This window comes from Phocoena phocoena, chromosome 4 (genome assembly GCF_963924675.1).
Source record: "Phocoena phocoena chromosome 4, mPhoPho1.1, whole genome shotgun sequence".
NCBI lineage: Eukaryota > Metazoa > Chordata > Mammalia > Artiodactyla > Phocoenidae > Phocoena > Phocoena phocoena.
In genome coordinates, this window is record NC_089222.1 from 104,701,141 (window position 1) to 104,717,596 (window position 16,456).

The 16,456-nt window shown below is 35.0% G+C and overlaps 1 protein-coding gene across 2 annotated transcripts in view; it reads right to left on the reverse strand.

The window, feature by feature from the left end:
* The window catches only part of EPHA3 (EPH receptor A3), a 359,059-nt gene that overhangs the window by 263,667 nt on the left and 78,936 nt on the right, over positions 1–16,456 (reverse strand). For both annotated transcript variants that reach the window (XM_065875995.1, XM_065875996.1), the window contains exon 3: positions 2,685–3,345. In XM_065875995.1, coding sequence (XP_065732067.1) covers positions 2,685–3,345 — 661 coding nt within the window. The remainder of the gene's footprint in view (positions 1–2,684; positions 3,346–16,456) is intronic.

Sequence of the window (16,456 nt, forward strand, 5' to 3'; positions counted from 1 at the left end):
AAATACAGGAAATCTATTTAGTTATCTTTTTCACCTGTATCTTTTCTAAGTATTACCATTCCTTTTGTGTGCCTGAATTGAAGTACTGCTGATAAAACAATGACTTGTGAGAGTCATAAGCTATTCTGACTAGTCCACAAGCTTATTAAAAACCAATCAAATTTTTAAAATTAAAAAAGGAAAGCATAACAAACACCATCACTACCACTGACAACAACAGCAAAATTACAAGCCTCAAGCCATGATGGTTTACTCTATTACAGATACCAGGCCAGAATTAATCGGTTGAGTATTGGATTTTTAAGACATAGTAGACTATGCACTAAACTGACCTATTAAAAGAAATATTTGTTAAAATAAAGTTGGTTTAGACTAGGTACTACATGTAAATCAGCAAGAAATAGAATACCTTGTCACATCGTCTAATAATCTGAGTACACAAAGGTTTTCTTTACTTATTACAAAAAGAGAGGAAGCCAAAATTCACCTGGCAACATCAGCAAATGTCAAGATATAACCATAAGAACAAGCTGCACCTTTAAGTTACATCACTGAAAAGTCAGTCCTAACCATAACCCATTTCATGTGCTATCTCTAATTCCACTATAATTATTTTTATTGGTTTATCTTCAAGATTTTTTCTTAGAATAAAAAATTCTATGCTATTTACGCATACGTATCTCTTATTCTGCAACCAGTATTTTTAAATGTTGAAAAAGTCTGTGATAATATAGCATCACTATATCAAGGAGGTGCTATTGATGTCCTTCAATATAATAAACTGCAAGACTCAAGGATGTAAAAATTTGACATAAATATTATCTCCAGGAGTAATTTTAACATAGGGTACCACTGAGTAGAATAATAGTTACTTTAAAGAAGTGGTTCAGTAAATTAAAATGAGGTTAAAAATAGAAGCAATTATGAATCTATTGTGAACTTTCTGAACACAACTTAATGTGACTCTTTTTTTAACTTCTTCTACTAGTTATTTTGTCCTCAAGACAGCATGTAATATAGGCTAATTATATGTATGTTTTATTTATTTTATTAACATTTTTATGATTCTATTTACTTGCTGATATTTATTTTTCTATTTCTTGTAACTTTGAATGAAATATAAAGTATCATATAAAATTATTTAAAACCCAAACATCCAAACGATGATTAGGTTTCTTGCTCAATGGAATATTTTATGAGATAGCTCAACATATATTTATATATATTGTTGAGACAGGGACACACTATTCCTTTCTTGGTGTGGACATCAGAGACTGAATCAGTAGAAACCAAACTGGAGGGAATGGACAATTTTTCATCTTCCTGATCTAGGCCTTTATTATTTTAGTTAAAATAAACCACACAAATATATCACAAACAATACCATAGTGATAAAATATAATTCAAAGTAGAATATAAGGGCTATTGAGACTTCTCTCCACTCATGAATATACATAAGCAAATAGTAGCTAGTATGTTGTTCCAATTTTAGAATTTTCAAAGCCATACTTAGTAAGAGTATCACGATGGCCCTTGTCAAGGATCTAAATAACACAGGGAAATATCAGACTAGAGTGTACCATTTGCTGTCATTAAAAAGAAATTCTATAAACTACCTATAGTCAAAAGCAAAATGCTATATTCTGTTCAGATTCTTAGAAAGTCAATTTATGTATAATGTAGATTCATTTCTTCCACATGGACTTGAGTCCTACTGAATGGCCACAAGTAGAATATCAAACTCAATTCTTTGACAGAGTTTAACAGCAAACAAAGGTATTAACACAGACTAGATTTCAAGGACTAGTTACTTAAGTTCTCCTGTGTATTTATACATTTAAAAATTTAATAATAATTTCACTGTGTCCTTAAACACAAAACCTTGCCTAATGCTAAATAACAAATTTTGGGATTAAGTGGAACTTATCATCTGATATAATCTTCTATGGAAAAGATTATCTTTTAATTGATTTTACTTCAAGTGCAAAGAGATTTTTAACAAAAATCAACTTGATAACACAGTTCAGGTTCTCTGATTCTATATAAAGGATCAAATATGCATTCCCACCTAAGATGTGGTATATATATATGTATATATATACACATATATATATCCTCCTGAGCAGCCAAAAGGGCCAAATCATGAATCAAAATTTAAAAATTTTTACATTACTCCTCTATACATTAAACACTGAAGGACCAAACCTGGATTTTTAAATAAAATAATTTTTATTAAACACTAATGCTTTGTAAGTAAACCCGTATTTTAAGCACAGGTGTCACTGAAGAAAATACTATATTTTATAGCAATGAATTACCTATTGCTATGAGAGTGACGAGCACAAATGTAGTCAGTGCAGGATCTAATTCTGTTAGACTCAGATTAGCTGAGTGCCAACGATATTTCTTCCCTCTACATAAAAGAGACAGAGACTGTTTTTCTTTCAGTTCGTCCAGTGGGGTGTAGGCCAGCACCACATAATCAAACATGCTAATATTTCTACATGAAATTATGAATCATCACATCAAATGGGATGGATAAATTTAGTCTATAAATAGACTGTTCAGTTTGAGGCATGTTTTGCTGCCAAGTGAGTTCAGGTTGGGTTCATTTCTTTCAATTACTCTACCATAAATTCACAGGTAAGAAATACCACTGCAGGGAAAATAGAGAAGACTCTTACCTTGGCACATAAAACCTCTTTCTTCATAGCCAGCATTGCATGAGCACTTGCCAATGGGTACAAGCCATTCACCTTCTGTACTACAGTACATCCTGGGAGGATCTTCCTCCTTAGAATTGTTAACACAAGAACCTCTAACTTCCACCAGGGATTGGGAATCCATGGGTACTGTGTCTGGAAACATAGCCAGATTCTTCACTGTAAACGGACACTTTTTGAAGTACACTCTCACAGACACTAAGGCAACACAAGCACCAACGTCTTGAAAAGCCAAATAAAATCCCTTTTTGTTGACAGGACCTACTTCTCTAACCTCGGTGTTGAGTTTAAGAATACGGTCCCCAAGATCCATTTGTGTGAAACTTTCATCAGCTGCAATGGTGTCAATCTTTGTAAACTGATGTTCTCGGAATTTGACCCCATGATCGTCATCAGACTCCATGTAGTATAGGTTGAAAGTCTCCTTGCAAGTTCCCAAAACCAATGGAATGCTATTGCAGTCCCGGAGAGTAAACTTGAGCTCCACGTAGATCTTCTGAGCTGAGTTCCTGGGGACCCAGTTTGTCCTCAGCCAATTATTTTGACTATGATCCATGACATTGCACACCTGGTAAGTCCTGATGGGTGTGTAATGTTCATCAACACCGCTGATCTCTTCCCACTTGAAGAATCAAAGAAGAAAAAAAGAGAGGCAGAATTAATGAGTTAAGCATGATGAATAATAGTGCACATAAGATGAATGTGTCAATGGAATCACAAGAAATACAAAATAAATGAGCAGAAACTGCTTTAAAAAGTTTCAAGACTTTTTAGAACAGTGAAGCAGTGCTGTCTTTGATCCTTAGACAGGTTTTGAGAAGTTTTTAAGTTAGCAACACATTGTTTGTGTTACTTATCATTCTACAACTATTATACCATCTGTTTCTATTACTCCTGTGTCTACGCTTTCTTTATACCATGCCCAGGTTAGCCTATATTGCTACCAGGAAAATACATATTTTTCCATGTCATACTAGAGTTCTAATCTTCTATGGCTCCCCATTACCTATGCAATAACTTCACACTCTTTAGTTTGGTATTTGTGTTTTTCCAAAAACTGGTCCCAACCTACATTTAATTTTTTCTAAAAGTTTGAATTGAGATTGGTGAATTATATGTTTCACTTATGCACATACTATGTTCTTGTCAATGTGAACATTTTTTACTGTTTTCAAAAGAAATATTGGATCTTCTTTTTTTATGCTATAAAAAAAGAGAGCACTGGTTTGTGCTCTTTTCTCCTTGATGTTTCCCATAACCCTGCCATGCTTAAGAAACTTTCTGCTTTATATAATATTTATTAAATAACTTTTTTATAAATTTAATTCATGATACATGCTTAGATTAGTTTAATTTTGTTTCATATGCATTTGTTAGATTTTAGACCTATTCATATCCTCTATAATATGCAGCACACAACTTCACCTTTTGGGAGATGCATAAAAATTATTTTTTTCTTTTAATATATGTAGGAATAACTCAAGAAAATAATAAAGTTCTTAGAGAATATATTTTAATTTTGTAAATAAATAAATAAATGAAATCCTTCTGAAGCCCATTAGAAATGGGTTCCTAAATTTTTCTCCATTAAGAGAGTTACTTATTTTCATAAGGAGTAAGTTTTAAATACTTTTAAACTAAATCAATGGCATTTAAAGTGTATTAACATTTTTTTCTATTTATTAAAAACACATAGGAATGCCAATCCACAACTTCTAGTCACAAAATGAGATAAAATGTTATTTTTTTTTAATTGATGGTAACCAAAAGCAAAGAAATATGGCATTTATTTGGCCTTTGAACCTCATTAGAGGAGAAAATAATTATTTACATTAGGGTGTTTGAATATCAAAAGCAATTAGTGGACCCCACCAGTGTGAGAAACACAGTTTTAGAACTCCTTATTCCCCTTAGCTCTCCTACCAATCTAAGAGCAAAACAAAAGCAAATAATTAAACAGCACTTATTTTAATAACTTTGATCATTCAGGGTCTGGAATATGAGAGGCACTCATTTTCTGGAGCAAAATTGGCTAGTCTTCATTGTCACGCCCAAGATCAAACAAAAGAACAAATTTTGGTTATTTTAGAAAACCCTAGCTCTAACATACAAGATATATCTATATCTTAATATAAGAAAATACTCATATCGTATTTTTAATAATAACCAATATATCATTTTCAAACATCCACTCTATAAATGTATTATACAGAGAGCTTTAAAGAAGAAAAGTATACATGAGATTCTCAGTTCTGAGGATTTTACACTTAGGTGCCTATAATAATAAAGTCACATTCAAAACAAAATTAATGTATAACTTTAATATCAGAAAAAATTAAACAGAGTGAACTGAGTTGGAGCTCTGAAAAACTGTGATGTTAAAAAGTTAGTATTATGTTGTATCTTCTCTATTCCCATTACATTGGTTCTACAACGGCATTGTAAAGCACAGAACTAACAAAATCTTCAGAGAATAAATGTTTTCTGTGGGCATTTTATAGAACATTAAATCATGGACATCATTATTTAAAAATTAACCAACTGATTTAAAAATTTTTAGTTCAAGATTTCCTTATCAGAATAGATATGAGATTGTACTTCGACTGATGAATCATTTGCAAGTTTCTCCTGCTATGGACAGCATTTTACTAGACATCAAACAGAAATCACACTATGCAAAGATTTTCATAATTCAATGTAAAATATGATTTTAATTATGGAGATCTCACTGTATTTAACATTTTCCTCTCAACGCTAATTGGCAAGCTATCACAAGTCCTTGAATGCAGAGGTACAAATTGCAAGAAGATAATGCAAACAGCACCAGCATGCTTTGCACATGAAAAGGTTGCAGAGAGCAACTGTCACTTCATTAATTTGTCATGAAGACCATATTGCCTGTAAGCGATGGTGGCTTGCCATCTCAGACCACTTGCAAAAAACATCAGACTCTAGCATTTGCTGAGGACTAGACAGTGGAAATAAAATTCCTAAATGAGCATTTTTGCAACAGCAACGCAACAACAGGAATCATTAATTAAAGTTGCTGTTGTAATGCTTACATTTTATAAATTTAAAGAATACTCATATTTACCCTATCTTCCTATTCCAAGAACTAATGGATATGTTCATAAATTATTAGAGATAACATACTGTCATAGTCATTGCCCCAAGGCCAATGTGGAGAATGAAAACGGGCGACAAAGAATTGGTGACATATAGAATTGGAAGGTACAAGGCATCTATCTCTTCATTTTTCTAATCCTTAAAAAAAAATCTGTTCAAGGGGTGTGCAGCAGTAATACTGTCTTCAGCAGAAGGGGACACAGAACTAGTAAGAACTCAAATTCTTTCTAAAGCTCAAATTCCCCAAAATCAATAATTCTGGTATTTAGCGTGGTTCCCAGATTCTTACTATAAGCTTTTATCATTAGACCACAGAGACCAGAGCTGAATTTCTTGCTTTGTTGGTTTTTTTTTTCTTTTTCCAGATCATACAACTATAAGAAAACCACATGTCCAGATCTCTTTTCCCTAGAAGGGTCATTCTGAAATCTATTCCCTGTAGCATAAGCACAGTGAGCCTCCTTATCATCAAAATACAGTGTAAGGTGTAAAAGAGAATCAAGTTATATTTACTAGATAGAACAGTTCCTCGTCACTGAGTCAAACATGTATTTTGAGGGAAAACATATTTTTAACAATTAATCGGCATTTAACCTAAAAACTCTCATTTTGATAAACCTCAATTATAGTAATTAAAGATTTATACTCATTGTTGATATTAATTACTCTTAGATACATTTTTAGCTACTTGCCAATAGGGATTAAGGAGGAAAATGTGTACATTTTCTTTAAGAGAGGGAGAACCTGCATTACATTTAGTGCATTGGCTAACATAAATAAATACTAAGAAAGTGAGAAAAATAACTCCATGATTTACCTTATAAGGTTTAAACCAGTTTCTTAGAAATTTTCAGATGACACTAAAAAGAAAATGATAACCAATATTCTTATGTTTGCAATATTACATTTGTAATTCAGTGGTTAATAAGAAGCACATAGTTCTGCACTTTACAAAGTGCTAATGATGACTAATCTTGTGCTCAATAATTATAAGTGATATTAAATTGGTTCATGTTATTCCTTCTCCACTCATGTTTTTACTCCTATGTTTCTTTCTGTTTGTACACACCATAGCTATTTCAAAATGCAGTGTTCATCCTAGAAATATTTGGACATTTACCATGCATCAGAATTTTAAGCATGGCAATGCATAATCACTTACAGGAAGGATGTTACTGTCAAGTGTCAGGCACAGATATATCTACAAAAATCATTATATTTCCATTTATTCATAAATAGTTTTTCTTAGCCCGTAAGTCTCAAAAGTACACACACACACACACACACACATTTGTAATAGTATCACGTTAAAAGGTAGAGTAAAATAAAACTGTCGAGACAAATGTAAAATAGAATTTTGGGGTTTGGGGAGTTTTGTTGCAGTTGATGATGATTTGGGGTCAAATCAGAGGAATACATTTGTAACCAGAGGATTGAGGAGAGAGAAGATGGGAATTTGATATTGGAAATCTAGCATCAGTAACAAGAGGCAGGCCAGAGTCTAAAGATAAAAAGGCATAGAAGGTACATGCCTCAGATGGTATGTCCAGTAATCTTAATAATAATGACTACTATCCATTCTCCCACCCATCTTTAACTCATAAGTATTTAGCATAAATGTGATAATGGTATTAGAAGTGTCTAGTGGAAAATAGAGAGGACAATGTTCTAGTTTGGGTAAAGTATACTGAAAAGAGCTGGAAAACTAGGAAACTAGTGAAAGGACCAGAGCTTATTATTGAGGAAAGCCAACACAGGGTTTCAGAGAGGGAGAGAAAGAGTTAGGACCAGGAAAATGTATGATCTCTGTTCAGATATTAGGTACATTCTGGTACATTCTGTAGTTAGAACAAGACACAGGCAATTCAAGGAAGTGTCTTCTGAAAGCTTGAGCATGTGGGGTTCCTTGGGACCCCATCAGCCCCTACTTTGGATTCTCTGTCTTTAGCCAGCACCTCACACTCACAAAGCTTCCATGTTCAGCCTTAGTACTTCTGAATTCCTAAAACCCCTAGACGGAGACAAGAACTAGGGCATCCTCAGCTTCACCATTTCTAGGGCTTTAATTTTAGTTATACTCCTACCAGCTGGGATTGATTTAGTGGTACTGTATTGAGATCTCAGGGCTGTTGCCACATCTTTGCACCTGTGGACAAATATCCCATATTTATGAGTACAGTTTGTCTAATTTCCTTACCTCAAAGGTTCTTAGTTTTGACCAAGCATTAGCCAGAGAGCTTTTTTAAAATACTGCTTCATAGGTGCCTATCCAAGCTATTTCTTTTTACACTGTCTAGGTGATTAGAATGTGCCTAGGTGATTCCCTAAGGTTGGGAACCAATGTTCTATGTCCCTTGGCCAACTTTTGACCTCAACTTGACCTGAGAGCATACTCCACTATCAGCTTGCAAGACTTCTGAATCTCCCCAGAAACTATGTCTAAAGTTTACAGATAGCCCTGCCTCTGTCTCTGTAGAAGAATCTTTTGCTCAGCCCTCACCCCATCTGTTTTTTGATTCCAGATTTGCCGAGGCCCAGATGTGCCTTATGTAGAAGTTCACCTGAATAACCTCATCTTCCACCTCCCACAAGGATTTGTAAGATATTATTATAATAAACAACATAAATGTAATCACAGTGGTCTTCTATTTTGCATCTGGTGGTAAATGCAAAACGTGTGCATTACAGAAATATGTAAACAGTGTGTGGGGGAGGGTTACCTCTAATCACATATTTCTCTTGGTATAAATATAAGACAACTGGTTTTAGACATGCTACAATTTTTAGAGTTTGCTGTAATTTGGTAGTCTCCTACTGTGATTTCTGTAATGATTTGTGATTTTTAAGATGCCTCTATAATAGCAGTGTTATTTGATTCCACATGCATTTATTAAATATTTCTATAGGCAAAGCCCAAGTTAAAAACTGTGGATAGTAAAGAGAAGTAAAATGTGACTTTTGCTATTCAGGAGTTGGTGCTGAAGGGAGAGGTATAAGTGTCACTGAAGGCAGATGATGATATGCTGTCTACTTGAGGTGTTGCAAGGAGCTGTGGAGAAAGGAAGGAGTACTGCTGGAAGGAGGTTCCAGGAAAGCATTAAAGAAGAAATGGAAAGGTAGGATGACTAGAACTTCTACAGGTAGAAATATGGGGACACACTGAAAGAGACAGTGTGAGCCAACAGGAAGACATGTGAGGACAGAACCTGTTTAAGGAACTGGGTTCTACTTAGGCTGGAATGTAGGGCATTGAGCAGCAGGGATGTGAGCAGTTACTTAGAAAAGAAAGGCCTGGGCCAATTTGGGAATATCAGCTGAAATGTGTTTATTTCATTTGCTACCGTGAGAAACTACTGAAAAGAGGCACATGGTTTACTACGGACTGGGAGTTGGTTCTCCAAAGAGAAGGCAAAGGAGGGGCTTTAGAAAGACCACTGCAGAGATCCAGAAGAGAAGCCTGAAGAAGATGACCTCTGTTGAGTGAATGAACATTGAATATTTCCCAAAAGATTATAAAGGGATATATTTTTTCTTATGAATTTATATAGGATATGGCTACATGTGCAGAGAGTAACACAGCTCATTATATTATAAGTTTTTGACTACTAAAACATATTTCAGAAAGATTCCTGTTTGTACTGAAAGATTGCAGGCAGCAACAGAAAAAAAAATTCAAGGGTAGTATGTAAATAAATGTTTCTTTAATCTTTCTTTTATGAAATAGTGTTCTCATTAGATCCTATATATATGATTTGAAGAATATTTAATTAATATTTATTGAGTAACTACTATGTGCCAAGCTCGATATTGATAACGTAGTAATGAAGGAGATAGGAATGGTACCTGTCCTTAAGGAACATACTGTCTTTATGTTATAATCATTATTATATCCATTTTTCTTTTATGAAGATATTTTCATTTATTTCTTTGTTCATTATCCTTTCTCCCCTGTATGGTCTCTGGTTTGGCTTATCTTTCCCTCCAAAACATTTAGCCCTGTGCTTAAACCCGAATAACTTATAGAGACTTACTAAAATTAAATATCATGTGATGTGCCAAATATTAAACTTATATAACTAACAAAGCACAGAAGTATGCTTTGGGGTACAGAAGGCATTGAGTTTTAAAAATCAATACTCTGGATAGTTATGTGTCACAGAGTGGCCTTAACCAAGTAAATAAAAGACACATATCATGTTTATAAGTATTTTGTAATAATTAAAAAAAGAAGAAGGAAATGAATTTCTACAAACTATGTGTTAACAAATTTATGATAAAGATTTTTGGAATATATGGTGAAAATTTCTTGAAAGATGAAGAAAAAGGATCTTAAAGTTTGATAGATGGTGGGTGGCAACGAAAAACTTTCCAAAATTATGCGAAATGCTTAAAGATCTACCAAAAAGTGAATTTCTAGCCAGAGGAATTAACTTGCAAAAGATACACTAAAATATAAAACATACCATGGGGTAGACCATATCTAAATTCACCGTTGTCGAAAGTTTTCAATTAAACCTGCTATTTAAATTTACCTTTCCTGAAGGGAAAAATGCCAGTGTAAAGGAAAGATAGGAAAAGTATACTTTGCACTATAGAGGTTTGATTTTAATGGTGAAATATTTCTATTTATAATGTAAAAGAAACATAATTGCAAAAATGTTATGTTTAGAACTATAACCATGAAGTACATATACCATTATCTGAAAATTACCTCCATAAAGAGCAGGCTAAAATAGTTTAAAAATCATTAGTAAACAATTTATCTATTCTATAAAAGTTGGGGAAAATCATATATAATTTATCGGAATTTTTTTTCACTCTTTCTGTTCATATACAGCCAAATAACTTCACTTTTCAGAGAATAAATTTCCCTTAAATATTAGGGAGTAAAACAATGAGACTATCATGTTTCCAATTTTTGGAAAAATATTTAATATGAAATTGCCCAATAAAAAGGTAATTTTAGAATTCAGTATAACTGCTTGAAAATATGGGGGAAAATTCCATGCACATTGGCTTAACTTGTCTAGACTGAAAACTGTGCTAAAATGGACATTTACAGAATTATTACAAATGGCCAACTACTTAGAAATTAATGCATAGCAGTGACAGCAGTACATTTCATACCAGTTGTGAGATTCATGTAATTTCCTGCTATGATAATGGGTCACAGACACAGTAATTCATAGCAATTTATTATATACCTGTGGAGCACTCAGAGTGATGGAAATGAAATTAACTCATGTCACTGTGGAACATATGCTAAGTTTTACAAATCTTCAGATAACTCCGTTTATTTTTTAACACGATAAGTGTAAGTCCTGAAAGCATTTTTCTGAGGTGTAAGCTGCTTTACAGCAACAATTTTAAAGCTGCAGCGACATCTTTGGCTGTTCTTCCCAGAAGTGTGGCAACCCTGTTTCACTGGAACATTTTTAATCATTTATCCATTGAGTATCTTAGGGAGCCCAGATAAGGGTCTAAGCTCTAGAGACAAACAGACACTAGGTTTGAAGCCTAGCTCTGCTCCTTAATAGAAGGTTTAATAATAGACTATGATTTAATTTACACAACTGTAAAATGGGAAACATCATAGTAAACTCTTTTTAGAGATGTTGTTAACAAAAGTAGATCATGCATTTTAAACATCTGTAACAGTGTACAGCACCTGGGAAGCAGTACACAAATGTTATTATTCTGCTAAAGATAACAAAAAATGTCATTGGAATGTATGGATTTTTTTCCTTATAAAGTAATAGGAATGTATTTTAAATTCAAGATATTTCTATTTCCTATTCTTACTTCACTAGTCTAGAGATTCTTCAAATTTATTTAAGGTCACCACAGTTTCTGACAAGTGCAATTTATTTTACTGTTTTGAAATTCAATAAATATAATTAATGACAAAAGCTGACTATTAGACTGCCTCATATTTATATTATAAATGAGCCTGCTGTCTTTTATCTATGATAAATTTGCTATTCTATGTGGAGTAAAGTTTTGCCAATGTTATTCCACACTTTACTAGGTACTATAGTTCAATAACTTTATTAGACATTTGACTTCAATTCCTTTCACTATTCTTTTTAAAATAAAAAGTATATGATCTATCTGTATAACATATTAATGGACATATGTTTTAATAAAATAAAAATATTTATTATTACATTTTTCCTTCATACTGGTCACTGTGTTAAGTTGCAGTTATGTCATGTCTAAATGGCGATGATAATAGTACCTTCCTTAGAGTATTGCTCAGTTGCTTAGTGGATTATATTGGTAGCTAATAAGTGCTTACGTAGTTGTTACCTGCTAAGTAAAACAAATATTTATTAAGCACTTACATGTTACAAAATTGTTTTCTGGTGCTACCACTATGATAAAGGTGCAGAAGTCATGGTTTCCTGACCTTGAAAAATCTTAATTATAAGAATGGAAATATGTTTGTGTAAGCCTAATGTTAGACTGTCATTCGTTCATTAACAGAAATCCACTGTGATCCTGGCACCCTTCTATGCCCTGGGTACCTCCTTCTCCATGGAAAAAATAACAATAAAACCACTAGTGTTGGGCTTCCCTGGTGGCGTAGTGGTTGAGAGTCTGCCTGCCGATGCAGGGGACACAGGTTCGTGCCCCAGTCCGGGAAAATCCCACATGCTGTGGAGTGGCTGGGCCCGTGAGCCATGGCCGCTGAGCCTGCGCATCCGGAGCCTGTGCTCCACAGCGGGAGAGGCCCCAACGAGAGGCCCGCATATCGCAAAAAAAAAAAAAAAAAAAAAAAAAAACCACTAGCGTTTTCATTGAGCTTATGTTCTCCTTAAAAGAAAACAAAGAGTAAACACACACACACACACACACACACACACACTCACACACACACACATGAAAGGTGACGTGATGATAATCATTATAAAGAAAAACAAATGTGAAAACAGGCTAAGGGGATAGAAGACCATAGGTGGGTTGATGAAATGACATTTCAAATAGGGTAGCCAGGGCTAAGTTCTCATTTTTGTAGCCACTTGGATGAAGTGAGTAACCAGGCCTAGAGAATATCTATGGATATAGCATCCCAGACTGAGAGAACAGAAAGCCCATTGGCTGTGAGATTGAGGGTGGTGTTGTAATCAAGGCATAGCAAGAAGGCCACTGTGGCTGAAACAGAGTGATCCAGGAGTGAAGTGATGAAACATTAGGTCAGAAAGGAAGTTGAGTATAAGAGCATTTAGGTCCTTGTTGGCCATGTGAGGGACTTTGGATTTTATTTTCAGGCAAAGGGGTATTCAGTAAAGGGTTTGGCCAGAGGGGTGACATGATCTGATTCGTGTATTTAAATTGTCAAGGGCTGATGTGTGAAAAACAAACTGTAAAGAACAAAGACCTATGATGTGAGAGCATTAGGAGGTTATTATAATAGTTCAAATGACAGAGGATAGGATATTATTGGTAAAGGTGGAGAGAACAGATTCTGAAACTCTTTTGGTAGTAGATCCGAAGGACTTGATCTGATAGATTGGGTGCAGGATATCAGAGAAGGGTGGAGACTGCGACATACACCATCAAAGAGTGGCAACAGCCAATGTAAGACCAGAGAAAGAACAGCAGCCAGGAGGTGGCATATAGGCAAGAAACTTAAACATAAGTGGAATTTTGACTAGTGAGATTGGGTGATGATGGAGAAAGAGGAAAAATAACACATTCCAGGCAGAGGAAGCAATACGTAAAGGCATAAAAACACAAAAATACCAACTGAGTTTGGGGATTATGAAGCTGCTAAAGTGAAAGATGAAGGTAGTCTTTCCTTGATTAATTTGACACGTTTATCAGAACTTGTTATGTGCTAGAGATTCTATTAGGTGCTGGGATTACAGCAGTGAATAAATGGTCGGAAATCTCTCTCTTCAGGGAGCTTACATTCTAGTGGGACAGACAGACTAAAAACATATGAAGATATAAAACTTATGTCTTCTTATATAGTGGTATTTTAAAAGAATGGCCCACAAAGACCTCATCAGAGGTGTGGTTTAATGAAAGGCCTGAAAGGATGGTTCATGACAGAGAAAGACTTCACTGGGCAGGTGATATTTGACTAAAGGAGAATGGGTACATCAGGAAAGAGCATTCAAGGCAAAGGAAATAGAAGTAAAAAGACCTGAGGAGTGTGTCTGGCATAAAAAGCCATAAGGAGTGGAGTGTATCTGGAATGTCCTAGGAAGAAAGAAGAAAAAGAGTATGGTCAGGACAGAGGGAGGGAGGAGAAGAGTTGGAGGAGTTTAGGTCCAATCCTAGGATCTGAGCAGAGGACTGAGAAGACCCGCCTTTTCACGGGATCACTCTGGTTGCTATGAAGAGAACAGCAGAAAATTAGAGGAGTGGACGATGATCACGTGGATAGTTTGCAATGTAATTGAGGTTTTTCTCATCACTCAAGAGATTCAAAGATCAGATTTAGGACATTACTTTGTGTGTGTGTGTGTGTGTGTGTGTGTGTGTGTGTGTGTGTGTGTGGTACGCAGGCCTGTCACTGTTGTGGCCTCTCCCACTGCGGAGCATGGGCTCCGGACGCGCAGGCCCAGCGGCCATTGCTCACGGGCCCAGCCGTTCCGCGGCATGTGGGATCTTCCCGGACCGGGGCACGAACCCGTGTCCCCTGCATCGGCAGGCGGATTCTCAACCACTGCGCCAACAGGGAAGCCCTAGGACATTACTTTGACAAGAGTATTAAGGATGGGTTGGAGGAGGAATGGAAGGAGATGAATTAGAGATATTGTAGTTAACCAAGGGAGGGGTGATGGGAACTTGTCCATTTTGTTCATTATTGATTCCCAGCACCCAACACGGTTCCACGTATTCCATTTATTGAATGAGTAAATGAATGGGTTAATTTTTGAGTGCAAATATTATTTCAGAGATAAAACTCAGACTTGGCAATTGATGGATATTTGCTTTGAAAAAAATGAAAACGTGATAATGACTGTGAGTTAACATTTGATAATCATATTGACCATTTTGTGAGGCCATTACAGTAATGGGCTTTCCCAGCAATGCATCATTTTATCCTTGCAAAACCCCTGTGCGGCAGGTACTATTATCAATTAATTCTACAGAGGAGACAGATGAAGCTTAGGAAGAGACCCCAACCCCTCACCTCAAATCACACAGCTGTAAAAAGTGAAGCTTGGATTCAAACCCAAAGCTCTTCCATTACAAAGCCTTTCCTATTTTCCACTGATCTGTCTTGGTGACTTGGAAATGAATGTCATTAGCAGAGAGAGGCAGCAATATAGGTGGAAGAAGTTATGTGAGGAAGAGCAACAGTTTTGTTTAATATAACCTGAGCCCGATGTGTCAAAGAGAAACACAGACAAAGATGTTTTTAAAAGTTGGAAAAGTCACCCAGAAGTCAGCAGAAAAAAAGGGTCTAAGAGTGGAAATTCAGATTTTGGAGTTGCATAATTAAAGCTTTGGAAATGATTAAGATGATTTTTAAAATACATAAGACAAAAGGAATTTTAGAAACTTAATTTTGAAATGCTTATGTTTAGAGACTAGGAAGAGAAAGATGAGCTGATGAAAGAAATGGAAATATAAAAATTGCTCTTTCAAAGCATTCATATTGAAATGTTCCCCATATCAAAAATATTTTTCAAGTTAAGTATAGTAACTACTGCGAGAAAAGGAGCATTTACAGAGGTAGGAGTAGAACAAGAAGAAAACAAGTCAAAGATACAAGACGGGAGAGAATTTCAAGAACTCTGTATTTAATACGAAGAATAGAGTAAACAGCATATGGTCTGAAAAGAATGAACTGGTTAGCAGAAGGATACAGGTGACTTACAAAGATTTTTTTTAAGGTAGCAGAGGTTTGTCTAAAACTTTCTGGAACTAAAGAGGGTATGGCAGAGAATAGGTTGAGGCAGTAATTGTAGTTTTTAAAAAAAATTTATTATTGATCAGAAAAGACTCAGTGATTCTCCAGAGAAAAAGCCTGCATAATGCATTTTACCACATACAGGGACCTAGAGACTTTCTTCACAGATGAAGAAACTGACCTCTGGAGAGACATAAAAGTGTCCAATGTCACAATGCTAGTAAGGGTTCAACTTAGACCAAACAAGATCCAGGTCTTATTCTCAGTCCTGCATTAGTACCAATATACCATACTATCTCTGCAAGACAGAAAGGACTAGTTTTAACATCAGTTTTGGTAGAGTTCTGATCCACTAGTTATCTATAGGAAATTTTAACTGAAAGTTTCCCTCAGTTATGGGCAAAGAGTGATGGGTCTGAAACAAACGCAAGGACATGCATTGCTATATTTTGCACTGCTATATTTTTAGATGAAACTTACCGCCTTATTAAAACTTAATTTTACAAGCCCATTAATTTATCTCCTTTATAGTATGCTTTAACATGTTCTGAAATATTAGTATTGTTTAAAGAAAAGCTACCTTTCTGGGAGAACATTTGAGAATGGACTTAACCTTATTTCAATCCTGACTTAAAGACAACTGTAAACAAATCAAAAGTGATAAACATTCCACTGTGAAAATTATCATATGATTACAAATATTCTACAACATAGTATATTCTGTTTCATAGCCCAA